Here is a 27,542-nt window from a genome sequence, read left to right on the forward strand (position 1 = left end):
ATTATTCATATCTAGAAGTGTTATCAGCCATCATAGAGTGTTACCAGCATCATTTTAAATTCTCTTCACCTTCTTCAGTCTGGGTTTTATTTGAAAAGCAGACATGCAGTCCCCAGTGAGAATTAAAGTAGAAGCATTAGCTTGCAAAATATATGCCAATGACCTAATGATTCTGACATTTCCACAATACGAGCTTTACAAGAAGGCATGCAGACAGCAAAGTCTGTTTTTCTATCTCATATTTTTTTTAATGGCTAAATGTTTGTAGGAAACAAAATGGATTTATTCTGCTCAATCCAGGGTATAATATCAGGACTTATCCGGTTCCGGGCCCCAGGGCTTCAGACAACTAACAAAACACATCTTACTTCTGCTCTACTAGCTCTCTGTTATGCTTTTCACATGCAGGAAGAAAGAGTAAAAGCATAACCCGGTTGAATAAAGCAGCATGGCCTGCTGTTCTTTGCTTATGAAGCATCACATGATAGACATCAATTTAAGAAGAACCCCCCACCTGTGGTTGAGTATGCATGCAGCCGTCAAGCCATTTTTGTATAATATGAAGGGAATTTTACCATCCCCATCACTGGCAGAGTGTAGGAATATGTTAAATATGTTAATGTCTTACCAAACGATGCTTCATTATTTTTGAGTAATCCAGTGATTTTACACCACTTAAATAAAATCAAAGATGCTGCTTGCTCCCCCATCTATTTTGAAGTGCTCCAGCCTTTCAAATTTTCTCCTCTCATAGATGGAAAGAAAGCTAATCTGAGCTTCTCCCTGTAGATTTTAAGTTGCAATTTGCCTTTTGGCTCTTCAGTCATTGTTTATGTAAGGATGTATTGGGATAGGGCTGTCTGCCATGATATGGTAAAAAAAAAATAACATCTTTTCTAATAAAAATAAGATGCTATTTAAGCAAGAGGTTAAAGGAAATCCATCCTCTTCTTTGACCTTTCAGACTGTGGTAAGCGTAGACCATGTAGGGTCAGTTTTATGACACAGTCATGCTAAATGGACTGTGTGATTTATTTCAGTTGCAGTTTCAAAGAAGGTTTTGATCATGAGAGGTAGAAGGAAAGATTCAATCAAATGTGTTCTTGTTATCTTTTGTGCCATACCTTTATGGAAAGACTGCTTCATGCTTAAGACATACCATGTTCAAGAACATTCTCTTAACCATGGGATTTTCTTGTTCATTTTCTTCCTATTCTCCAAATCTCTCCTCTTGTTGTACTGAGAAGTTACAAGCTGAGCTGATGGCAATATCAAAGTCTTAAAGATGTTTGGCATTTGGTCAGACCTCAGACTAGTACTTTTATCCTTGCTGTTCTCCTTTTTCTTCCTCTGTTTTATACTGTACTTAGGTGATGAGCGAGCTGTGGTAATTTCTCCTACTAACAAATATTTGGGGTGCATAATTACATAAATTTCAGAAGTGGTCTGTGTACATTAGAATCTTGTAAATTTCCTTGTGATATAGTTTACAGCAAATAAACAGCAGTGGAATCACTAGCAATTCATGAGACAAAGCTAAAACATGATTGCTGTTGCTGACTGTTATAGAAATATTTCAAATATCTGGCTGTAGACCAAGAAGTGGCTGGTCACTGTGTTTGAAAACCAAGTCCCTGTAAAAAAGTGAAAGAACCATTTGGAGATGGTTGATTTTTTTTCTGCTATTTTTTTTTCCTTGCAGTTGCACTTTCTCTCTGTGCACATAGAATTAAACCACAGTAGGTGAGACCATTACCATACGGTGCCTTGCTTTCATTTTTACCATGTGCTTCAATTTGCTGCAGAGGTGAAGCCCACGGAAGCCTTCTACCTTTGAAGAACTACTTGAGGTGAAATGACTCTGAAGTGCATTAAAGGGTGTTTACTTTAGGCATGTTATTTTTTATTTTTATTCCTATTGGAATTGTCTACTGTTATTCATTAAGCTAACAATTTCTCCCCTCCTGTTCTTAAGTGTGACTTGTGACCTTGCAATCTATGTATTTTGTCATCACAGTATGTTACCATGGAATTCATTTTGATGTCATGAATAAGGGCATTGTGAGTTTCCATGTTCCCAAGCATATTTGAGACATAGGTTTGGAAACAAAAATGACTTCACCAGTTAAATATTGTTAGATCCTATAGTATATCAAAGGTAAGAACACTTCTGCCCTATATTCCTTTACATAGAAGAATCTAGGGTTGGGAATTTCAAAGCAGGTATATACAAGAATGACACTACAAATAACATTTCATAAGATTAAATATTTTGTGAGAGCATTGAACTCTAACCCCTTTATGTTGCTGCAGACAAAAATCTTTCATATTGTTCATGGAGCCTTCTCAGACTGTCTAATATGAGCAGATATATAAAGAAGAATTGCACTGTGCATAGCAGCACTTGGATGTGGCGAGAAGTTAACTCCTTCAAGACAACAGCAGCAGATGGGAATTTTTGCCGAAGATTGCTCGCAGGCAGATAGAGGGCAATGTTACATTGCTCCTTTTGAAGCTGAGAGCAGTATTTGGGCATTTTTCAAAACAGAGCCTTACACAATACACAAAGGAAAAATTATACTTTGGTTGTGCAGCACAGTGCATGTATTACATGCCTTAAATTAAAAAGAAAGCGAGTTCCCTTGGTGATCTACCTACCGACATGAGGTTAAAAGAGTTCAATTGAATCTCTTGTCAAGCTGTTCCCCAGGGTGTTTTATTCATCACAGTTAAATGGATGATAAGATTCTGTAGTAATGAAAAAGTTTGAAAAGCCTCAAGTGAGGGGAGAATGCTGGCTTGCATAGAAAGTGCTGGTATAACCATGACTTCAGATACATTCCTGTTTATTTGCTCTGTTAGCAGCTTTTGTTTTTGTTGTTGTTGGTTTTTTTTCAGTTGAGACTTACACACACTTTGAATTTTACATTCTAGCTAAGTACCATTTTGCTCCTGGCACCAGCCAAATATGTCCTCATTAAGTAAAATTTATGCTAATACCGTTCTGATTAGCCAGCAGTCATTGATATTCACTCTCATTAGCTAAATTGGTTCGCTGGAAGACATCCCATTGAGGATTTTTTTTTTTCCTGTTTCAAGTGGAATATAAAATGTATGGATTTGCAGAGATGGCAGATGATGATAATTATACCCTGTGTTTACTCGAGCAGTTTTTATCCTAAAGGCTCCCAAAGTACTCTGCAGCACTCACATCTGCTAGGAGAGAGAAGATTCTTTTTTCCCCTTCTGAAAAATAGTCTCTGTCAGAGATAGAAGAGTTGTTCTGCTTTCAGTGTTAGGACAGACTGCACAAAGGAATCTCCCATTCTGAGTTCAGGAGCACTCTTTAATGAGACACGAAGCAAAGTCAATTCATATCAAATCTAGCTGGGGAATAAACGGAATTCATGCAATAATGGAACTTTCTACAAGCAATCTTTCTGGAGTGACCTTGCAGTCCTTAGTTGGGCAGTGCTGCCGGCGATAATACAGCAAAATTTGCTTCAGTGTGAGATTCTGAGACTCTGTCAGCCCACTCTGACACATCTGGATTGAGAGGGCTGACAGTTCTGGTTGAGAGCTTTATTTGTTTGTTTGTTTGTTGTGTTTAAAATACATGATTAATTTAAGCCATGGATGTTGTTGTGATGAATTATCGTCCATTATATTTTAACTCACTTGGAAGGCCCCTGTTATGCAGGGATGATCAAGTAGAAAGCTGTTATTGCCAAGATTTGTCATTTATACTGTTAGGACGGTGAATATGTTTCTTTGTATCATAATCTCCATTTCAAGTGCCAGGTGGAAGGCAGCAATCATAATGCCTTAAATTCTAAGCTATATCTTTAACACATACGTACAAAAAACATCCCTAATAGGCCTATGTGTATGTGTGGGCATATATATCCTTGAGAATCTCTGCCACTATTTTCTTTTGACAGATGCATGTTTAGCCTTAAATTTTGGTGCTGCATATACTCCATCTTATTTCAGGAGGGAAAGGATTTCTCATCCATTCAATCTTCAACCTAACTGGGGGGATTATAAGTGCCTCTGAATGCTAATTTTTTAGATTTGCAATCTGTAATCAATACTACTTCATTTAGGCTGCCAGCCAGCAAGCAGATGGCAACAAGCATTGGCCATCAGCAACTGCAAGATGGAAAACCCTGGCTTGAAGCGACCTGCACCGGGTTCAAAATTCCTCATTTTGCCTTTGAATCAGCACCGCTGAATAGCTTATGTCACTCTTGTGCAGTAATTGCAGTGTTTTTGCATGTGCTCTGCTGTTTCAAATTGACTGCCTTATATTGATCTAATCTTTTCTTCGGTAATCAAAACTAATTTCACATCCAAGAGATGCTTTGGAGGGGAGATCTGTGACCACAAACAGTAATGCGAAACCACCCAGATGCAGATAAATTGCTATTCTCTCTCTCTGTGCTGGGAAATTGCATCTTAATAGTACGACAATTGCTTTGTTTCCATGGTGATGTATGTGTGAGAGAGCTATAAATAATGTTTGATGTTTATAAACAGTTCAGTGTAACTATTTGTATGCTAATATCTGGGATGCACTTCCAGCTATTTCACAGCAGTAGAAAATCAAATGGAAAGTTTGAAATTCTGGGAGCACCGTATGATGGTTTTCTTCCCCACCCACACATTAAACTTCACATTTACGTTCTAATACACTTAATAACTAAAAAATAAAATACAAATATTGAAGTGATACATTTTTCCTATCCATCATCAGCATTATCCTTGAATTTGGTCCTATTACATACAAAACTTTCAAGTTTCTATTTAGCAAACTGTTTCTGTGCATGCTCATCTTATAAAAAATATCTTAGTTGAAAGCTTTAAAATTACATCTTTTCCCTTTATGTGTAACAGCAAAATATCTGCTTTCTTTTGGCACTGATGTTTCATGAACACTACAGAAACAACTGTCGCCATTTCTTTAAATAAGATAATAAACAGACCTGAAGAGAAGCTTGTTAGCTTGTCAAAAATAACTGTCATTACAAAAGCTGGACTATCACTGATATTTGAAATGGTTGCAGAAGTACTTGCGTTGGAGCAAATTCTGAGATGTGAAGATCCATCAGTAGGTAGAATTGCATGGATGAGGGCATAGCCCTAAACAAAACCCATGAATAAATTTCCCTGCTAGGGTCATGGAGGAAGTTCCTCCTCCTTCCTCCTGCATGGCTGGGGAAGCACTTATCCAAGCTCTTTGGCCAAGGGCCGACGTGATTAAAACCCTGCACCCTACCTCGGCGTGCTTTAATTGCTGTCTCCACACTTTGCAAGAAGTGTTTGTACTTGTTTATTTTTGTTGGTTTGATTGACTTAGCAGCCACACTAGAAGAGGGAAGCAAACACAAGCTAACAAATTTATGTTAACAGACGTAAGTGTTCATGCTGCATAACACCTGTGGGCAGACACGTAGACAGCAGTGGGCATGCCATTTAAGCAGAAAGAGAGTGCCATTTATCCATTGTTAGGAGCAAATGAAATACAGTGCATTAAATTTGTTCCTTGGCAATCATCCCAGTCAAACTGCCATGCTAGTGTAGCTGTGGACGCCCCTGTATTTACATTAAAATAGTTTGGAAAATGTTGCCTTTATTTGTGCCCCAAGTATGCAAACACGATCTCTTCTGCATGAGCTGCAGGAGGGGTGCCTGCTGCCTCCCAGTCCTTCAGTTCCTTCCAAGGGCAGAAAAACCCCATTCGGCTCCTGGGAAAGATGGGTTTCCCCAGTGCAATCATGCCAAAAGGACATGAAGAAATCTACTAGATGGAGATGTGTGTTTGTTACCCTTGCTTGGTGCAACTCTGTAGTCTGTGCCATAGGTGTCTGACAGCACAAATGTGCTGACATTTTTGTCTCTCACAGGCAGCTGGGGTGATGTTAAAAAGTCATGGTAGCCTGTGAACTGCTACAGAGGGCATGTGCTCCCTGGTCTCATTCAGTCTCTAAAGTGTCACCTGCTGCACCAGACTGGGATTGAAGTTTCCCAGGGTTTCCTAAATGTGGGAGAGGGGTAAAGTACTATGTCAATGGACCATACTTCAGAAGTGAGATCTCAAGCCTTGGCTAGTAAGCTCATATTTTATCACTTGTGCTTATTTTAGGAAGGTATGGCAGATGAGGTTCATTTAAGTATTAAGCTTGCGTTATTTAAATATTATCTGAGTTTTCTTGTTTTGCTTTAAAATCCCACTACCTTCTTAAAAAAATACTCTTAATGCATTTTGTTTTTATATCTTTCTCCAACATAAAGAAGACTATATGTTCCTGTTTTGCTTATTTGGGATCTCTGAACTCAGAAGAGTATCTTTTAATATACAGATAGATAGATCTGAGAAGGGCTAGAGGGAAGAAAAATAAAGATTTGTTTTTATTAAGTAATGATACCACTGACACCTGATCAGATTTTTACCAAAGTAGGACAGAAGGGAAGACCATGGTATCTATTTGAACAAAAATGTTTCTTTAAACTGTGAATGTATTCACTTTCCCATCAAGCACACACACACATGCAAAAAGAATCCTGAAAAGTGTCTTCTCTCCAAGTAAGCACAAAAATTTGTAGTTGTGGTTTTTGTGGATCTAAGGTAGGGTCTGGTTTGTATTTCATTCTGATAATTGTAAAATCTTTCTGTATTTTTTTTTCTCTCCCCTTTTTGAGGTTTTTGCTTAAGCATATAGAAATAATTTAAAAAAATAAGTGAAAATGAAGAAATAAGGAAGCCAATCTAAAAAGTTTTCTCATCTGCTAGTCTCCCATTTTTATAAACCGTTTGAGAAATTTACTCCAACCCCATCTTTGGTCATGATTAATCTTTCTTTTTTCACAAAAGAAATTTTTTTTGCAAAGCTCTCTTATGGGTATTTTTTCTCCAACCAAGGTAAGTTTCTGAAAATGTGTAGGACATATGAAAGTGCACAACCCTGCTGGCTTCATAACTTGCAGAGGAGAGACTTACAACTATTTAATCCTTTTTGAAGCAGGACTTAGAAAACCCACTCATTTAGGTCACAACATCCATCCCTACTGACCATGGAGTGGGGGCTGAATTTGGTAATGATTGTCACCTTTGACAAGTTTCAGGTCAAGAGGCTGAGACAGGCCTGATTTAATTTATTGCTTATTAAATTGCTGTGGCTTACCTTGAAGTCATCCACAGCTGGAAGGGAAGCTCAGTTCCCTCCTCATTCAGCTGGAGACGATAGAGCAGGCAAACACTTCACAGCTCTGAAGTGCCAGCAGGAAGCCTTTCAGGACTGTGGCCAACACCCTCTACAAGTACTTTTTGGATCTGTCTCAGCTTGAGTAGAGACATTTGAACAGGCATCATTTTATGAGAGTAACTAAAATGCTGAAGTGGAGAAAGAAGCTCAAGTGAACCCATCTAGGGAAAAGAGGCATCTCTTGAATGCAAAAGGTTTTAAAAAAAAGAGAGAGAGAAAGGGTACTGTTATTAAAGGAAAACAAACTGAGGTCTTTGGAAAAGCATCCATTTGGCTGGTTTGTAAAAAAATGTATTTCTGTTTGTTCTCTGTGCTGGTCAGTAATTAGGGGTGGGGAGAAAAAGAAAGGAGGAATACCTGAAGACAAAAATTGTCAGTGCTGGTATTCCCACCAGGCATTTAATGTGAAGAAAACTGAGTTGCTCATACAGAGACCAAAACTATAAAAAAAGGTTCCAACAGTAGTAAAAGCACCTAATGTTAAATTTTAATTTACCATCACCAAAAGAGGCATATGACCTCCTATTACCTGCTTGTAAATATAGATTGAATGAAGTTGAGTACTGCCCCTCTTTTGCAATATAACTAAAAAATTATGTAATGATTAAAAAAATATATTTTCCATGAATACCTTTTTATTTGAATATTGTTTGCAAATACAATATTCAACTTATATAATAGCACTTCCAGAGAATGTTTATGCTCATTACTTCCTCCTTCAAATCTTTGGGACTGAAAATTGTTATTTACAGACATCTAAAGCCAGACTAATGGAAGCATTGCATGTTCTCAGGAAACATCATTTTACAAACCTAAAAGGATGGAAACTGAACATGAGTAAAGGAGCAAGGAAATTCTGTGTTCTGACCTGGTGCCAGTGTCATTCTGCTATTGCCTTTTCCTTTTATACAATGATTTTGATAATTTTATCAAATCTCACAAGGATTTGTTCTATTTCCTGGAAACTTTTTTATACAGAGTGTGTGGGCTATTGCAGATGGTTTGGAGATGAAAAGTGCTAGGCTATAATTAGTCAAAATTAACGTGGATGAAGAAAGTCCAAGATACTCAACTTGTGTAAGGAAAACTTCAACCAGAATAAAAGAATCTTGTTCTGAGGCTTATAGAAAGAATAAGAACTATTATTAATGCTTAGGAGTGGCTGTGTTTGACTAAGAAAATGCCATTGGATCCAAGTATTTATTACTAAACACACTTGAATAGAAAACATGCAGAGAAAACACTTGGTAATTCATTTGTCAAAAGCTGAATGAACTGTAGCCCTGCAATAATTATGAACTGGATATCATGGGCAGAGAAGCTGCTGACCACAAGCTAACTTCCTCATTCTTTCTCCTTCCTTCAGGAGTGGTTTGAATTAGGTAGCCAGCTGAAACTTCCAAAGTGCATATTTTCTTACCGTGTTACTACAAGCCATCTCCAGCTATTTCTCATTTAAGTTCCTACTAACCTCCCCCGCCCTACTCATTTTTCCCCATTCTTGAAATTAAAAAAAAATTATTCATGCATTGACTTTAGTTAAATGCTTCCCCAGTCCTTCTGCCTGCACACACACACCAAACACAGGGAGGAAGGCAACCTGTGCAGTGAGATAAAGACAGCATTGCTGAACATAATCCAGCAGCTCTCAGGTTGCTTGTCCCGAGCAACAGATATTCTGTATCACCTAATATTAACAAACAAGAGACTTTTTCCCACGACATTATATATTTACTTTAGTCTACTGTTCAAGCTTTGCATGTTGGCTTCCTAAGACTATTTGATCCCAAATGCAGCTCTGTGCCAGAGCTGCTGGAACAAAATGTGGTGGGTGGACAAACCTGTCCTGCTGCATTGCTTCCAGCCTTTCAAAAAAGAGAAAGCATTTATCTGACTCACTACTGTAGATATACTAAGAGAGCATATTGGTGATGATTTTCTGACTGAAAGTTCCTGCATCTGCTCAAAAGGTTAACAGGGCAAATATTAAGTAGCTTATCTTTTAAAGAGAGAGATAAGGAAGAAGAGCTGTGATATGCTTGCCAATAAATACATGTCTGTACATCATGGCTGATAATCTCGTACATTGCAGAAACCACATCAGGTAGGGCTGGCAGTTGGAGGCTCCACAGAAAATCAGGACATCTAAGCTGCAGCCCTAGCCACTGAGATTTGCTGGACCCTTTGGCAAGTGAGTTAGAGCTAAATTATTCTGCCTTCTGTTCCTGAATAGATAACGGAGTGAGATGTTTCACAAAACTCTACTTTCTCCAAATACAAAATGAAGGATTTTTTTTTTTTCACAGAGATATTCAGACTAAAAGACCTATGAATAAAATAAGTATTATCAGATGTTATTATGATGCTGATGACACAGCACATCAGCAAGGAAACAAGATCTGTAACCCTGTAGTTCAATACAAGAATACAAAATCCCATCTCCTTAGAAAGGGACAAAATATGGAATGATTTTACAGAAATTTCACTGAATGTCTTCTATGTATTTGCCAACTGCACACACATATTTATGTATTCTAAATGTATTTATATACGTTTGTATGCATGTGTAGAGAAACATATGCATGATGTGTGTGTATTTGGCTTTAATTTGGTGTATACAGTTTTGGGGAGGGGATGTATTTCCCTCTCTCTGAACAGACTAATCCTTTCTAAGTACTAGTATGCAAATGCTTCAGAAAAAAAATCTATGCGATGGCTGACATTGGATTATTATTAAATTTAACTGTGTTTTTAACAAGCCTAAACTGTATTCATTTTTAACAGGAAGATGCAATCCATGCAGGCAATCAGGATGCAGCTGCCATGAGAGCCTTTTGGCATAGTCTGAAGTGCACAGGAATAGCAGTGTGGATGGGCTCTGATAGAGTAACCAGGGGAACACTGCAGTGCATCCCTATTAGAATCCTTCACAAGTAGGAAAATGCTGTTAAATGTTCAACCCTTAAATTAATTTCTTTGCACAGCACAAATCTGAAGAGGTAGTCAAAATTATAAATTAACCATGTTATAAGGAACTGCCTCATCAAATCACTGGACAATAGAATAGTTTTTCAACACTCTTTGAGACTTTTTTTGTGGGGAAATAGCTCATAGGAGTTCATTCCCATGGCACAACTTTTGGTGTTCTGTCTGAGTGGCTTAATCACCTGGCGTGTCTGTGTGGGATTTTTCAGAGATGACAGCTAAGCCAGTGCACCCGTGACTTTGTGGAAGGAGCTAGGAGGAGTGATCAGCCCACTTGGCATCCATTTAAGTTGGGTGGTGTGAACAGTCTTCAAAATGCCTTCAGTTTTCCCTTTACTATATGATGTAGGGAATGCTCTTCTTCTCTTGCAGAAACAGGAATTAAACAATAAAATCAAAACCTTGTAATCTCCTATGGAATTCCTGTTAGCTTCACTGGACATAAAATGCTGTTTTTCCCTAAATTTCACGTCAAAGGAAGTCAGAGAATAATTATGCAGCCAGCATTCAACACAAACATTTCCAGTGTCTGGTGTGGTGACATTTGTTTGGGTCACCCACAAATCATGGATCATAATCATTTTTCATACCGAGGCGCAAGTTTTAGTGTCATAAAGCTGGTTTCTTACTGATCATATGGTATGTTTATAGTGATGAATGGAAAGGAGGACCCAAAACCAAAGTAAACTTTATTATTCCCATTTTCAGAGCCTTCTGTAGCAGCAAGTTATGAAAAGGACCATCCTATAAAATAGAATTGCAATCATGTCTCCAAACATTGCTATCAGTAAAAAACAAAAGTAATTTTTCACGTTTACAGTAGTATCATTAACTTTACCTCAGTGCCCTGTGAAATACAACCAACAACTTTATATTATGTGAAAACTGCCATCTTTATTCTCCACCAACCAAATCTTCCAAAGCATGTGTATCTGTACTGGAGGAACTGACAAGGAGAGAAATACAGATCTTTGTTTTAAAAATGAGATGCAAATTTAAAATCTGCAATTGTGTCTCCCCTCTCAAGTAATGATCCACAACAATTTCCTGATCGCAGCTGAAACACAAAGAAAAATAATTACAAACCTTTGTGTGCACTTGTTCTCCAATAAATCTTCATTTGCAGAGATACAGACAGAGACTTTGAATTTGAGGGGAAAAAAATCTTTGTGAAGTTCAGTATACAGTGTGATTTGTTTTGTGTGCATGAGGTTTCTCACAATCTCAGTATCACAAAATGAAATTACTTGTAAACTTCTCTGCCTTTCCATTTTGACACTTTTTGGATGTAGATTTATTTGTATATATTTGTGTCCTATTGTGTCTGTCAGTCTGGGAGAAGAATGCTGGGTCTTTACTGTAGTATTTACTGTACTGCCTTCGCTGTGGGAACTGTCACTGCAACAAAAGGCCCCAATGATCAGAAAGGAAATGTGCAGTCATTCCAGTCAGTTATGACAATTGCTGTGAATGCAAATTATCTCCAGCTTTATAGAAATCTTTTTCCACTGAATGCCAAGAGTGCTTTCAGTAGCAAAAGGCACATTATTTATATGGGAAATCTTCTATAAGGGAAGGTCTTGATTTGTTACATTTAGTATCACTTCGAATTTTTAATCTTAAAAGAGTCCATGAAAATAGGTGTTTGAAACTTCAAGTGACCTATCTGCAACATGCTTGAAAATTGCTGAAAGAGTTGCCAGCCTTTTGACAAGTTTCATCTACTTTCCAGATGTATTCCAAATGTAATATTGTCATTTGCTATAAAAACTTCCTGCAGATCTATTAACAAGTTTCTCATGATGTAATTAGAAAGAAGGTGCAGTGTTTTCTTTGGCACCTGTGGATAAAATGCTGTGCATACTTATACTGCTGTAAACTCAGGGCAAATCAGTACATTTTAATGAAGTTATTTTGGACTGAGTTCATGTAGAACTTGGCTATGCCTTTATCTATAGCTGGATATCTTTCCTGAGGGGCAAATACAACAAAGGTTCTGCATTTTCTTATTTCTTATAGAAATACACCATTCTCAGTATTAAGGATGTTGCTGAAATTCAGACCAAAGTAAATGCTGTCAAAATCCTGGTCCTTGTTAATCTAGGTTTTCAGATGTCTGTAACTTACTTAAATAAACTGGAGCTCATGCAAGTGCACACACAAGAGGCCTTCAAGCCTCTCCTATATGCCTCCATCTCCTCTCTGTTCACTAATCTGAAATGTGTGATTCGTGGAAGATAAGTGTTTTGGAATCTGAAGCCCCACTGCTACCAATGAACATTTCTCTCCATTTCATTTGAGACTGTGGAAGTCTCTGGTAGCACCAAGGCTGGTGCTAGTTCCCAATCCACTGTACCATCGGTGTAAGTAGATGGCTCTGAACTTAGATGTCAAACACGGGAGTGTCCATTGTTCTTTCTCACAAACACAAAACCTGTTTAGAATTTTGAATCTGGATGCCATTTCTCATCCAGAGAAGCCCTTGCCTAAGGCATTTCTGCCTTTTCTTTTTTCCTAAGTAAATAATGAACAAAAAGAAAGAGGTCTAGAAGGGGAAAAAAATTAAGTTTTAATGGAAACGCATTTCATCTTTTTTTTTTTTCTGCTTGCCATAAAACATTGACATAGTAAACAAATTGATCTTTGTTCTTATACTCTTTAATAACATACAGTATTCTGAGTTTTGTCATGGCTAATGTATGGTTAAACCATACTATGTTGCTGGTCACATTCAAACCTCAATTATCACAATTCTTTGACATCAAACTACATTTTTTAAAAGAAAAGTTGTGTGTAACCTACTTCTGTTCATAAACACATTCGTAAAAACTTGTCTTTTTTTTTTCTTTTTTTTTCTTATTCAGTACAGTAGTGGTAATGGTGTTTTCTGATCCAAACTGCTTTTTCTTGGGACATAGTTCAAAATCCATGCACTTCTGTGATCAGCCTCTGCTTTGTGCCATACAGCAGTACCTTTCTGAATGCTGCACCCCTAATGAGCAAAGCTTTTATAGGATGCTCTGAAACATGATATTGTTTCAGACAGATAATCCAATTGTAGGATTGTTACAGTGGTGAATAGCTGACATAGCTATTTGAAATAGGGGTGTAAAAAAAAAGATAGCATCACTTTGGTCCACTTTTCAGAGTGGCTGATGTTATAATATATAACCTTTTTTTTCTTAATGCAGTGTAGTTCACAATAATTTAAAATACTCTATAGACATTTAAACGATATACAATAATATAACTTAATTGGATTCTTCAACTGTACTTAACAAATACTATTCTAATATATTTACAGTATCTAGTATCATAAGACTGTGCATTACTGTGCTTGGGAGCTTTATTTGCTTCCTGTCAAGAATGTAGTGAAAGTACAGTATTTCGCTATCATTCAACAACAATATACCCATGAATCGAAGGAACTTTAAATTATATGGAGTGACCCTAACATTTGGGGAGGGGCCCAGCTTCCTTTTGTAGAGTTGCACTCATTTACGCCAAGGCTGAATTTGAACCTGTGATTGTTATTTAGAAACCAACAGCAATGACAAAAAAGCATGAGTGCTTAGAATTTCAGTTGCCCCATGGGTGACTCATGATTTTCAGAGGGTAAGTGTCTCTGTCAGAAAGGCAGGTCCTCATGAGCAGTCAAACTAAGGTCCCCATGTGGCTGGTTACTTTTGATAGCACAAGCCCATACGTTTGGGAGGTGATCCTAGATCATCCACATACACAGCATGGGAGCTAGCAGCACAGCAACTCTGCCAGCCCCTTGCCCCAAGAGCACAATGTGAGGTGACGTGTGCAGGAGCACACTGGGTGGGGAGTCCCCATGGCTGTCCGCCCCTCATGATAAGTAAAAGGATGAAAGAAAAGCTAGAAATTTAGATATGCAGATGTTAGTACATTTTTAATCCAATTTTTCTGAAAATCAGGTAGGGATCCCTGCTGCAAGCATATGATTATACAATTAAATGGGCTGTATTATAATGGATGTGTCTGTGTTAGAATCACTGGGTTTTGCAGTAGTAAAATGTCAGAGGATTTTTTTTTTAAATCTCTCAGAGGAAAAAGAAGTGCGAATTAAAATTGAATACTGTTGTAAAAAGACCTCTACTTTCTTAATATTCATATATTTATACCAGGGGTATGTTATTGCCAACCTTAGCATAATGATGACATGACTAACCCACGTTTTATCTTTCTTATGCTCATGAAGCCATCACAATTTACAGGCTGCAGCAACATAGTGTTCAGCTACCATATATTAATTAACTTCTCAGCTGATTCTGAGCTGATAATTTTTTAAAAACTATTGCTAATCTTATGTTTTAACCATTAAAGGCAAAGTGTAATGCTTGGAAGATCCTGCCAGTGCATTTGACTGCAAAGCAAAATCTTTAATGTTTGTTGAAGCATTTGTATCCCACAACTCCCTACAGGGAGCTGGGGGTAGGTGCCCCATGCCTGAAGCCTGAATCTAGAAGAGTCACTCATAGTCAGGAGGCAAACGAGAAAGTCTTCATCAAGCATTTGTAACCACAGCTTCACGTGATCTTTTGCTCAGTTCTGGTCATTGCCTAAGGCCTACAGAATTTGAACTCTCTACTAGTGGAGTGACAACAGATCAGTAGCATTGAAGAACTTAGGGAGAACCAATACAAAAATCATAAAGTCAGAGTTCCAATAAGTTTACATTTAGTACAGAATTAAGACATAACTACCCGTTAGTGCTTAGAATTTTTTGATGCTATTAAAAACATAAATAATTATTTTTAAGGTTCACTCAAAGAGTTCCAGTGTCACTGGCAGCTGATGTAATTTTGTTAACTTTATTTTTTCAAGCTGATAGTGGAGTATTTCCGCCACAGGTTTTATCTCCCCACCAGTTGTGGTTTTCTCTCTACCTGCTTTCTTATAAATTTAGGGTTTTGCAGCAAAACTGTTCTGTTCTAGTCAGTGAAGATTTTGTGTCTTAACAAAAAGAAGTCTTTATTTGCACAGAGCTTGGTGTTTCTGTCGTAAAATATGAGAAAGTGTCTTTTTCTTTAAATGTCATGGGAGCTGCAATGCCATCAGCTTCACTGATATGTATAACGCTTACTTGAAGAACTCTACAACACCCGGATTCTAGCTTAAAAAAAAAAAAAAGAGAGAGAGAGAAAAAAAAAAAGTTTCATGTACTTGTTAACATCACCTTAGTCCCACTGTCCTGTTTTTCAAAGCAGTCACAACAGTCAGCCAGCCAAAATGCACCATCTGGAGAGGTGTAAGTGGTGGGGAGGGATTGGTTTATATATTGGTTTATTTTTTTTCCCGAAGAAGATTAGATGTGCAAAATGATGCTGTTGTCGTTTGTTGTCCTCCACTGTCTTCACTGGTGGCAATTTGCTCTGTTCATTTGTGCACGACGCCATTATTTGCAGGTGAACACCTCTGTCCGCTCGCTACAAGTGTTGCACTTCACAAAGCAGCACCAGTGGAATTTGCAGTTGCACTGCCATACCTTGGTGTACTGGTGTGTGTTGTAACCTCTTCCACAGCACATCATGTCACACCCATCCGCATTGGGAGAGGTGCGGTTACAGAGTCGTCCCTGGGTGCCAACACTTCCTGTGGAGGCGTCTTCCTCACAGTAGTTTGGTGACTTTTCGATGTACACTAAATCTGTTTCCATTGGTTTCTGGTAACTCTTGATCTGCTTGATCTTCAGGAAAGTTGGCTGTCTTAGTCTACTAGCTCGTACCACCTCCACCTGCACTGCAGCATTGTATTTCTCTTTCAAAATATATCCGATCTCTCTGAATTTAGGAAGGGTGGTCCAGCAGGTCTTGGTTGTACAGGAACCTGAAACTCCGTGACACTTGCACTCCAGTTTCATTCTCTCTTCAAGCACCTACATGCACAGATATTGAATATTGTTACCATGGGAACATTACATTGCAAGCTTACCTAAGACTCAATCTGTTCAGTTCATGTTAAAGGTCATTAATGTGAGCAGAAATTTTCAGTGCATACTTATGAATCCCCCTGCCTTACAGTAGAGTGCTTATAGCACATTTTGTTTTACGTGCCACTTTATCAGATATAGAGTTTTTTGTCATTTTATTACAAAATACTTGTGTTCTGTTTCCAAATATTGGAAATTATTTACTTAAATTTCAGAAAATGTTTTCAGAGACAAAGTAAGACTCCAGAGACTTAAGAAATTTTTACTAATCATCTTCATTTTGGAAGTAGAAGAAAAGAAAAATGTTTTTTAAAAGTGGTGTAAGATTCTGAATATTTAACCTTAATGGCTTTAAGTAATGTTCAAACAATTTTTAAAATTTTTGAACAGTTTTAACATTTGCAGAACAATATATACTATGTGGGTGAATAGGCATTCATGTTCACTGAATAATTAAAAATTTTGCCTACACCAGCAATGGCAATAGCAGCATACATATTAACTACTCAACCTGCAGACTGTACTATCAGCTTTAAAAGCAGCACTTCTTGCAGTACCCATCCCCATTTAACAGAATCACAGAATCACAGAAACACCATGGTTGGAAAAGATCTTCAAGATCATCCAGTCCAACCATCCACCATCACCAATAGTTCTCACTAAACCATGTCCCTCAACACAAAATCCAAACATTCCTTGAACACCTTCAGGGTTGGTGACTCCACCACCTCCTTGGGCAGCCCATTATTTCACAAAAACGTTCATCCATAAGAATATTTTTTGCCTCAGGGCAATGGTTGTGCAACGTTAGAGGAAATAATATCCAATGTAGGGCCCCACTGAGCTGTGAGCCAAAGAGAAGAAGGAGCATTTATTATTGCTATTGCTGTGTAGTGCCTAAAAATATCTCCTTCTCATTATGGATGTGCTTTCTGGGCTCAGTGAAGGTATTGCCACCAGCCCCTGGAGGAAGCTGACCCAGCATCAGGTGTGCCCTAGAAGAGATACAAATGCTCTCTTGCCTCTTGTGTGCCTGGAGGAGAGACAGGTCTCAGGAAAGCACCTCTCTATTTTCCTGCCCTTACATGACCACAACTGCACTCACAGCCACCATTAGCTTATGAAAATCAAGGCCTAAAAACAAAGCAAACTGATCTTTTCCCTTTGCGCTGGGATCCTAACTAAGAAATACGAGCTATCGATCTTGTCTTGAAGCATTACTGATGCTACAGACCATCTCCTATAGTGGTTTCATTGCAGATCCCAGAACATGACTGAAATGGGCAAAAGATAAAAGGGCCGAAATCTGAGTACAATGGCATAATGAAGTAGAAGGAAAGTAAAAAATGCTTACTGCTTAAGAAACTGGCCTTAAAATAAAAGCTGAGCAGATCTGGTTATCCCTGTAAATGGAGGACACTCTCCTGAGTTGTTTGAGCTTCAGTTAAATTGTATGTTTTGTATTTTTCCCAAATTTCTGAGGTTTCAATATTAAAGAGAATATTTAGTTTTAATTCTGCCTTGCCAACATACAGTAGGAAGAACAAGATAGCTGAGCATCCTAGTCAAAAATACCTTAGACTTTCTGGAAGTAATGGCTTTCCTAGGCCAAAGTCCAGCCAGTTCTTCAGTGCTCAGAGGCAAAAAATCTGACTTCCAACAAGGATTACAGGCTTAGGAAAGAACATCCTACAGCTGCAGTGCTCTAGAAGGAAATCAGCAAGGCTATGATGAGCTGCTTTCTATGGACATAAAGAGCTATGGACATCCCAGACAGAAAGATTGCCACCTTCTCCCACGGCAGCATCACTTCAGTATCAGCAAATAGGAGGGTGCCTTATCAAATAGTCCAGGTCCATCAGGACTCGTCTGACTCTACTTTGTGCATGTGTAGGAGGATGTGATGGTTTGAGGTCTTCCCCCACTGCAGAGTAGATTACAATCCTGTTCCACAGATCTGATATTTGGATGCCCATTATGTTTCTATTTACTTTTTTTTTATCATTATTATTTCTTATGTGTTTCACTGATACTGGTGAAATACATTATTTTAAACCAGCCTGATTCTATAACTCTCTCTCCCAACTACTGCAAACATTACAAAACATTACAAAAATTTGTAACAGAGGGTGGACAGAAGCAACTTTCTTTACGCCATCACCATAGAGCACTACAGGTTGTAAAAACTTCCAAGAAAGCAGCAGAAATGGGTCAGATCCACTACACCTGATTTGTGTTCCTCTTCTCCCTAAGAGTTCTTGGTGAAGCGCAACTTTGTGTTTTTGTATGCATTTTTTCAGGCTTTGCATGTGTGTGTGTGACATCTGGTTTTTAGTTTGAAAGGCAAAGCAAGTAACTTGCCCAGAAGGTAGAAGGAGGCAAAGCTTGTGAGGCTCCTGATTCCATGGGCTCGGCACTCTGGACACTGCTTTCAGGAGCCTTGGCCTCTCTCTACAACAGAGTGTCACTGTTTCTTAAAAACAAAGATATTACCCATTGTGGTGTCCTAGATGCTATCTATGTATACGTATATTTATACATATGTGCATGTCTATTTACTGTGTGTACCAGTGTGTATTTTGTTGAGACACTGCCTTTATATGCAATACTGCCCAACACACTCTGTAGCACAATCTGCAGTAACTTAATCCCAAGTTTTGATTTTTTTTGGACTTCTTTCTGGAGGTCCAGTTCCATGAGTCATTTTGTTGTACAGAAATCAGATTTCACTGTAGTATTTTTTCAAATATTCCTGATTTTTATGATTGTGAAAGAACCAGAAAATGCAAGCCATGCAAGCTCAAAAAAAAAAAAAAAAAACAGAAGTTTTAAAATGTATTAATTTATGATCCTGAAGCCAATGTTTCAGGTTTTTTTTATTTTATTTTTTGGAGGACTTTTCTCATGAATGTGGAATGCTTGGGGTTACAACACTGAGTGCAGGCCCAATCATCAGGTAGTTAAATTCCTGAATGCTATAATTTGTGTGCCCACAGTCAGCTGTGGGTATAAAATTGTGCCCAAAAACTTGGAGGTCAGGGAATGTATGGCTCAAACTTAGCAGATTTGAAGTAAGACTTCTTTTCCTTTTCCACAGAGATGCTGCTGAGAGTTCCTCTTTGCTAGCAAGCCAGCACACTCAGGGTTTTCTTGAGGTGTGGCCATAAGGCCCAACAGGATACCATAAGGAAATTCTTGAGAAGGTCCTACTGCTTCTACTTTGCACCTTGCCATTCAGACAGACAGCTGCACCTTTGTTGCTGGGATTTCAACAGCTTCTTACTCTCAAAGTGCCATTGGACCTGACAAAGGTGTTACCATTTTGTCCTTACAATGCTGTGATAGAAGAGCAGCCAGTGTTTTCTTTCTGTATGTCTCTCCAACCTGGTTTTTCTCAGCAGAATTCCCATCAGAGTTTTGACCCTGAACCCTGAAGGTACTTATTTACTTAGATCTGATACATGATGCCAAGGTAGGTGCCTGATTAAAGATTGAAAATCATTAGCTCATATGACCCACTCATTCAGCAGTTTCATTTGTCATATGTCAATGCCTCATATCTAATCTCAAATAGTTTACAGCAAGATCTACTTCCCAAAGCAAATTCCCATCATTGGACCGTGCTGCCTCAGTCTAATAGTAGGAACATTCTTTACGTCCATTTTCCACATGCAGGCCCACTCCCACCCTAGTAGGATCTTGCCAAGTAAAATTTTCTAACTGCTGCTACTTTGCTAAATGAATTGTGAAATATAATGTTAAAATTTTCTTATTCCACAAATTTTTATATCTATATAAATCATACATTGGAAGTGCAATTTGAGGGTTTTCCGCTGCCAGTTAAGTAGAAAAACCTAGCAAAGACTGAAATAAAACAAAATGATATGCATGAAAAGAAACTCATTTTTTTCAAGTTCGATATCTAGACCCAACTGCATAACATCAGATACAGTTTCTGTACATATTAAAAATCCTATCTGGATAAAATATGTAAAAACAATAGTAACATTTTGTGTGTGTTTGTTTTGGCTTGCCTTTTCTGGTTTGTGTTTTTCTTAGTGGAAATGCACATTTTTGGACCAGATGTTGAATGTAACAAAATCCATATTACTTTTTGACTGCATTATCAAAAAGAAATAGAAGACTTTAAGAGTTTTCTCCATCAAATATGCAAGTAATCAACTTCTGCTTTGGGTAATATCAGTGCCCAAAGAGATAGATTTTGGTCATTAGATGTCACCATCTCTTTGCATACTCAAGCAGCTGCAGCCACAAGAACGTATGGCTTGCCAGTGACGAGTGGGCATCAGCAAACTTTACTCTCAGTGCCTGGGGTCCAGTACTGCTCGCAAAATACTGACCTCATGGACCCATCTGGGAAACAAATCTGGGTTTGGGGTTGGTCTGTATGTGTTTTGTATTCATTTGTTCTTTGTTGGTTATTTTTGTTGTGTTTTTTTTTTTTTCTTTTCTAATTTGGAAAGCTAAGCATCCTAATATTAGTAATGCTAGATGTAATGCAATTAGATGTAATGCTACTTCTCTAATACAAATATTCTGAAAATATTCTTCTTTAAATAGCAGTTGAGTGAGCCTAAAATTGAGCAGCTTATGTCATATTTCATCAAGTTGTATCCAGCTCTGGTGAAGAGGGGGCACAGTAAAGCCAGCAAGAGTGGAGTTAGCATAGAGGGCTAATGGTACTTCAGCTGCATATTTTAATTTATGTTCCTATGTAAGGCTGCTCAAGGTGATGAACTGACTTATCATGTTTACTCCCTCTCTTTTTGTATCCCTATTCTTATTTAGTTTGATGGGAGCAAGGAGCTTTGCAGTGGATCAGTACCCAGCCACAACAGAAGACAGCATTTCTCTGGTACTGTCCAGAAGTCATCAGGACTGGGGACCCTCTGACTTTCTGAGAGGCACGAATTGACCTCCTGCCTTTCATCAGCCTCCGTAGGTAAGGCATTCAATCCCATCATATTCCCACTGAATACATTGCAAACTGAAAAAGGCTGTTGCTATCCTTACACAAGTTCTCTCCCTGGCCAGCAGGAATATAAGCCTGGAATTTTGAGAACTGTTGGACATCAGATGAAAGCCCCTAATACTATGATGGACCATAGAAACTTGCCCATCTGGACCTCTTCCTTACCTTCTAGAAGAGGAGAGAATAGCTAAGTTTGAGCAGAAAACTGCTGCGATTGATTGAATTGTTTGAAATGTATTTTCGAAGGGCAACGTTGAAAAAAGCAGAAATCTCAAGAAGCACCCCTTAAATGATCCTCAAGCCAAGTGTGATTGCATTATTTCATTATCTTTTTCTGTGGAAATTTCTGTAAAGATTACAAGGAAATTTTTAATCATTGTCTTAAAGAGAATAAAATACTTCATTGCTGGTTTTGATGTGTCAGGCAAAGAGATATCAGGTTTGGAGGGTGTGCAGTAGTGTTTTATTAGATAAATGATTTGTGCATCTTGTATACATTGCATGGTATGCATGGGCATGCCCATTTTTAGAATAAAACCATTTAACAACTTCTAAAATATTTGGCTATTTCCCTCCTCTAATTTTAAAGCAATACGTTCAAAATGTAGGATAGTACCAGATGTAGCTTCTGGCAGTCGACATTAAGGGTGTGTTTCTGGAAAAAAAAAATAGGCTAGTAAATCCAGCCCAACTGGAAGCAGGAGAACTATCCTCATGAGATTTTGAGCCAAAGCTTGCATACTCAGGACATATGGATAAGCATTCGTTATCCATCTAACCCACCCAAGCTGTAACACCAAACTTTTTGAAGTTGGATTTATATCTGTCTGCAAATCAATTTAAGTGGGAAAATGGAAAGTATGCCATCGAGCACAACTATCTAAAGCTTTTCTTTTGTGAATATTCTCACAATGGAAGTGCAATGAAATAATGTTTCTCTTTTAGAGAAAAAAACTTTCAGTAAATAACGGGCTTGGGGCTGTAAAATCTGGAAAGTCACATTCTTAAATCAATGAAATTACTTAGGAAATAGAGTCCATTTTTAAAAATAATTTAGGCTCATAGGAGAAGAACAATTGTTGGTTTTTGCTTTTGAAAGTGGGATTCAGTCTCCACTGCAACTTTATAACATGTATGTCATCCAGAATTTGGGGACTGTTTCTAATACTCATGTCCTGCTTGGTGACTGTGAGGGCATTTTGCAATGTGTTAAGCACCTCACAGAAGCTGGCTTAGTAATTTAAATATTACAGGTGGAGTGAACTGAGCTAACACTTTCTTAACATATTTTACAAGCAAACTGCATATAAATTTATATAGAGGTGTATACAATTATGTGCACACGCACAGGCTGTAGGTATCTATACGTGTGCATGTGTATTATATTTAATGGTGACCAACAAATCACTTCATTAGCTGTTCCACTGCCAAAGCTTGTCAGCAGAAAACTCTTCCCAGTACCGTATTTCTGTGATGCTGGGAACTGTGAGAACAAATCATGGCTCAGATGGAAATGTTGCCCCAAGTAATTGAATAATCTCTTGTAAAGAGAGTCTGATCTTATTTTAATTTTTGTCTCCATTCTTACAGCTTCGAGTGTAAAATAAGATGTTGTCATCTTCCAGGCATTCCAGAAAAACAACATGAAAAATCCACTGACATTACAAAGGAATAAATACTGGGATGGTACCAATGCTAGTACCGAGTTTCTAGCATTCGGAGTTATGGGTGTGTCTCTGGAAGATAAACAAATAGGCCAGGTTTTTTTTCCACATAACCACAGTCATTATCTATTGTAATGGCCTAACCAATTGATGAACTGTTAGAAATATTTCTTGTCTTCTTTTTGATTAAAGCTGTGATCTGCTATCAATTTGTCAGCTTTTAGCTCCCCCTCCCCCTTAAAAACAAACAAACAAAAAAAAACATTTTTATAATTGGTATTCCTCATGAGTGCCAGTCATTGTTTTGAAGCTTTCAACAAAAAGTTAAGGCTAACAGCATGTGTTCCCAGATTTTGCTCTCTCTATGTTCGTTTGTCCCAGAATAAAGATACTTTTTCTAAAAATACATGGTAGAAAGCTGTATCATAAAGCAGCATTAGAGCTTACTTGGTTTTGTTGCTATTTAATTTTTCATTACTCTATCAAAGCTTTGCCCACAAATCTCTCTTTAATCATTCAGATTTACAACAAACCATTCTTTCTACTTTTTGCAGTAATGTTTGCATTAGGCATATGCTAGTCTTCCTTTGGAGGGTTGTTTTCATTTAGCACACTTGTACTTTCTATTCTGAATCACAGCAGCCATTTAAAACATGATGGTGAAGTTAGCTGCTTTGTTCTTTTACGCTGCATGCCACTATTTTGCCACAAAGCATAAATCTTCCATTGGTAGCATCTCATGTCACCAGGAATCACTAAGCTTTTATTTCTTCCAAATGGAACCAATGATAAGTTTATGACTTTGTCACTGGTGCTTTTCATTACAAATGAAACTTCACAGGCTTAACATTATCTGAAACAATTCTTAGAATGCAGTGCAAAGAAATTAAGGGATGCAATTTTTTGAGCAATAAGACGATCCATTCTTTCCAGTCACCTGAAATTCTCTGAAAAATCTAAATGTCTGTATTTTCAAAGCAGTATATTTTTGGTGTTGTGCTGAGCATCTCATTCCTAGAATAATGTTAAAAAAACCCCAGATCTATTTTCCCTTCATCTGCTTGTAGTGTTTATGTAGTTATTTATGCAGTATGCCGTTTTTTCCTTGAAAAGAAATTCCTCAGTACTCTATTTTTAATAGCAAAATGCCAACAGGCTAGCTATTGAGAACATCCTTTGAGAGAACACAACATTATCTACACTACTAGAGCTACAAATGCCTCTGGCCCCTAGGCATGTTCAACAGCTCTGTGACATGCACTGGGAGAGACTGGAAAGGGGCAAAGGTCCATCCATGAATAATTCCACATAGGAACATAATGGAGCATCCTAATAATTTCTCCAACAGTAAACCTGCTGACCAGGTGATGCATGATGATTCTAGAAGTGATTTTCTAGGCATCTAGTAGAGGTCTAATGGGCTGCTTTCAGAACAAGACGGGAAAAACTGTATGTGGTGCTGAGATCTCTTTGCGTTCTTTCTTCCTGATGTTTCTGTATTAGGAAATTTGGGGATTAAAAAAAAAAAAAAGACTAAAATGAAGAGAGTAGATTTATTGCCTAAATATTGTCGGTCTTACACAATTCAAAAGAACAATTCAGTATGAACTGTGTAAGAACTGTGAGCCTTAGCATTACAGATGGAAACATCTTTTTTAAAATAGCAAAAGTCCGATGAAATACAAAACCTTAGCAAATGGATTAATGTTCATATTATCAAGTTGTTGGATTTTTTTTCCTTATACCAGTTTTGATAAGATTGCACTAACTAACTAATGGAATGATTGTGGAGGGCTACAAAAGCATGTTTCCTCTACAGTCTTGACACTCTCATCCTACAGTTGAAAAGATTATTTGAAAATGGCTGAAGCAAAAAAGAAGTAAAAAAATCTGAGTTTACTGTCATTTCTTTCTGAACTTTTATTCATATTCAGTACAAGGGAAAAATATCCTTACTTCAGTCCTTTCATATTCAGAAGTTTGACTCCAAACTGTTTTCAAATTTTAAGACAAGATGCAGAACCATACTGACAGAGCAAGCAGAGAGGTACAAGTTTTCCTAGTTTTGTTGGGAGAATTTGGAAGGGGAAAGGAGGAGGAAGATGGAAATCCAGAGTTGTGCTTTAGTGAATGTCCAGCCCTTAATGCAATATTTCTGACTTGAGGTTGAATAAGGACCACATGAAGCACGTCAGAATGACATCCACATGTAAGCAAAAGTTCTGGTTTGAGATTTTTTTCCAGTTCACAATCAGATCCAAATTTACCCAGGATCGCCAAAACTGCCAAATGTCAAGTCAACAGAGAACAAATTCAGAATTTGTCTGGATTCTCAGAAGGGAGTTCTGATTTTTAGCTGAAATTGCACAGAACTCTATGGCTATTTTCTTAAAGGCCTTGCTCAGAAAGTGAAATATATCCTTGCTATCAGAGTTTTGTTCTAACCATAACTTTCAGTCAGTCCTCAAATTCAGAATGTCTAATCTATAGAAATAGAAAATGATTTCAGATGAGCCAAAATCACTAAGTATTATATATTGTAAAATTTACATGTTCATGTCATGTGAGTATATGTCATAACACCAACATTATTTCTAAACATGGACCCCAAACCATCTTTTATATGAGCACATTCCTAGGATGTGGTGGATTGGAATTAAAAACAAAAACAAAACAAAAAGATGCATCAAATCCTTTCAGTTATCCTTAGCTTTTCAAAATATAATAATGCATTAATGATTACAATAACAATGTATGGCTACAAATAATGACTGAAAAATACCGCTAACAACAGAGTGAGTAAACTGTAAAACACTGTTTACAAAGTATATTTGGGGAAAAAAATTATATTGTCTGGATTTGCAAATCTTTTTTTTTTTCCTATCTCAAAAACATGAAGTGGGTGCTATCATTTGGTTTTACAAGAATATTTACAGAAAAGTCTTAGGAGAGTTAAAATAAATGCAATTGCAAGCACGCTGCTGCCAGAAATATTTGTAAAAGCACACACATCTTTGGTTTGCTTACGTCCCCTGCTTATGAAATTCTGATGAACAGTAAAAATGTAATTTGCTTAATAAGAATCAGCATTGTGGTCTAGCGGTTACTGGACTGTATATAGAACTGGGGGACCTGGGACCAGTGCCTAGCTCAGATGTTGAGCTGCCTTCTGTCCCTGGGCAAGAAGCATTGCTGTTCTCCATCTATGCATCTACTGTTGCTCTTCTGTCCCCTTTTCACATATAGGCTGTAACGTGTTCAAAACAGGACACGAATTGGCATTTCTGTGGGAGTGGAACTGAATCTACACAGTGGGTTGGCAATTTAAGCAGGATTCATAATGCATGCAACAGTAACAAATACTCCATTGCAAGTTTAACATGTGGCTTTCATCTTCTTCGGCATTCAAATGCAATGTGTGACACCAAGGTGAAACACTTAGGCTAAGAGAAATGCTCAAGCCTGGAACCAGTGCTTCATGCCACAGTACAGCAGTATGAGGTGCTCTCACACCTCTTGACAGGGCAAGTTTTGGGGAAAATATTGTGCTACTCTTAAGGATGCTTTCAGAATCAGCCATCTCCTTCACAACTGGAGCCATCAGTATCAAACATCAATTGACTATGAATCCAGTCTCTAAACTTTCAGTTATACCACATGACTGGTTTCTTTCATAGCTAGGAATGTATGCAACAATTTCATCTCAGTAAGTAATTGTCCACCCAACACCTGTTTCTGTGCACAGCTGGCTGCCATCCCCTAGAAGTTGTCTTGCAAGAAGTGAGAGTTAGGAAACATTCTCCAAAATACATGCAGAAAGGTAACTGTGCTGCTCATGGCATCACTGATTCTCAGCCACCTTTGCTAGTACTTGGTGAAGAATAAAAGCTCACATTGTTCTGGAGAAGAAAATCTCTGTATAATTTTGGGGGTAAGATAGGGAGAAGCAGTATATTGGTTTCACCTACAGCACAACATATGCACATTGGAGGACAGAAACAGCATTTTTTACGTGGATGAAAACATTTTGAAAGGTGTAGTTAAATCTCCCCTGCGGTTGGTATGTATAATATGAAGATACATTTTATTTTTTACAGGGAAAGTGTTTGGATTTTGAGGATTTCCATTCAGTGGACATGAATCAGCTCCATGATGTTTATTTTTTTCAATTGCAAGCAACTCAATCATGGTTGTAGACATGAAGCTGTTTCTTCTTCCAAAATCATGCTTGTTCAGCCATCTGTATCCCGCCAGTGAGGAACAGACAATTGTACATTTGCTACAAAACATGTATTTCATTAGAACTGTGGTCAAAGAAGCGTTTTGTTTTTGGATGGAATAAATAGCTGCAAGTACTGTGGGAGTTCAGCAATGCAGAAACTCAGTCCTGTCCCATCATCTCTTGCTAGACTTTTGCAAAGGAGATGAAAAGCAAGACAGAACTTTAGCCCAAACAGCTCCAGCAAAGTTGTCTGTTACTGATAGGACTGGAAAGATGACTTGGGAAACTGAAAAATTGAGAGGAGGAGCTATGTAATACTTTGGCCAGCTATGAATAAAAAGAAACAGCAACAAACCGTAAGCATGAAGCATCATTACGTAATTTGGGGCAAGTGCGAGGGGCAAACTCTCAGGGAATGACTCCTGAGACCAAGTCAGCCTCCCCCCTTTCTCCAGCG

At 37.9% G+C, this 27,542-nt stretch overlaps 2 protein-coding genes across 28 annotated transcripts in view; one reads left to right on the top strand and one right to left on the bottom strand.

Moving 5' to 3' along the window:
- Positions 1-27,542, top strand: part of LOC109368472 (uncharacterized) — a 119,862-nt gene that overhangs the window by 67,947 nt on the left and 24,373 nt on the right. For 9 of the 22 annotated variants that reach the window (XR_014885576.1, XR_014885580.1, XR_014885562.1 and 6 more), the window contains 2 exons: positions 21,016-21,169; positions 21,265-25,839. Coding sequence is in view for 2 of the 22 variants with exons in the window: in XM_085233149.1 (XP_085089275.1) it covers positions 21,016-21,020 (5 nt within the window). In the remaining 20 variants the exon portion in view is untranslated. Of the gene's footprint in view, positions 1-19,303; positions 19,518-21,015; positions 21,170-21,245; positions 25,840-27,542 lie in introns of those variants that run through there. The other 13 variants (XR_014885556.1, XR_014885550.1, XR_014885557.1 and 10 more) reach the window with 6 other exon arrangements.
- Positions 12,797-27,542, bottom strand: part of WNT7B (Wnt family member 7B) — a 94,393-nt gene continuing 79,647 nt past the window's right edge. For all 6 annotated transcript variants that reach the window (XM_003202528.4, XM_085233112.1, XM_085233127.1 and 3 more), the window contains one exon: positions 12,797-16,152. In XM_003202528.4, coding sequence (XP_003202576.1) covers positions 15,673-16,152 — 480 coding nt within the window. In that variant the 3' untranslated portion in view covers positions 12,797-15,672. The remainder of the gene's footprint in view (positions 16,153-27,542) is intronic.

Source organism: Meleagris gallopavo, chromosome 1 (genome assembly GCF_905368555.1).
Source record: "Meleagris gallopavo chromosome 1, MGAL_WU_HG_1.1, whole genome shotgun sequence".
NCBI classification, from domain to species: Eukaryota; Metazoa; Chordata; class Aves; order Galliformes; family Phasianidae; genus Meleagris; species Meleagris gallopavo.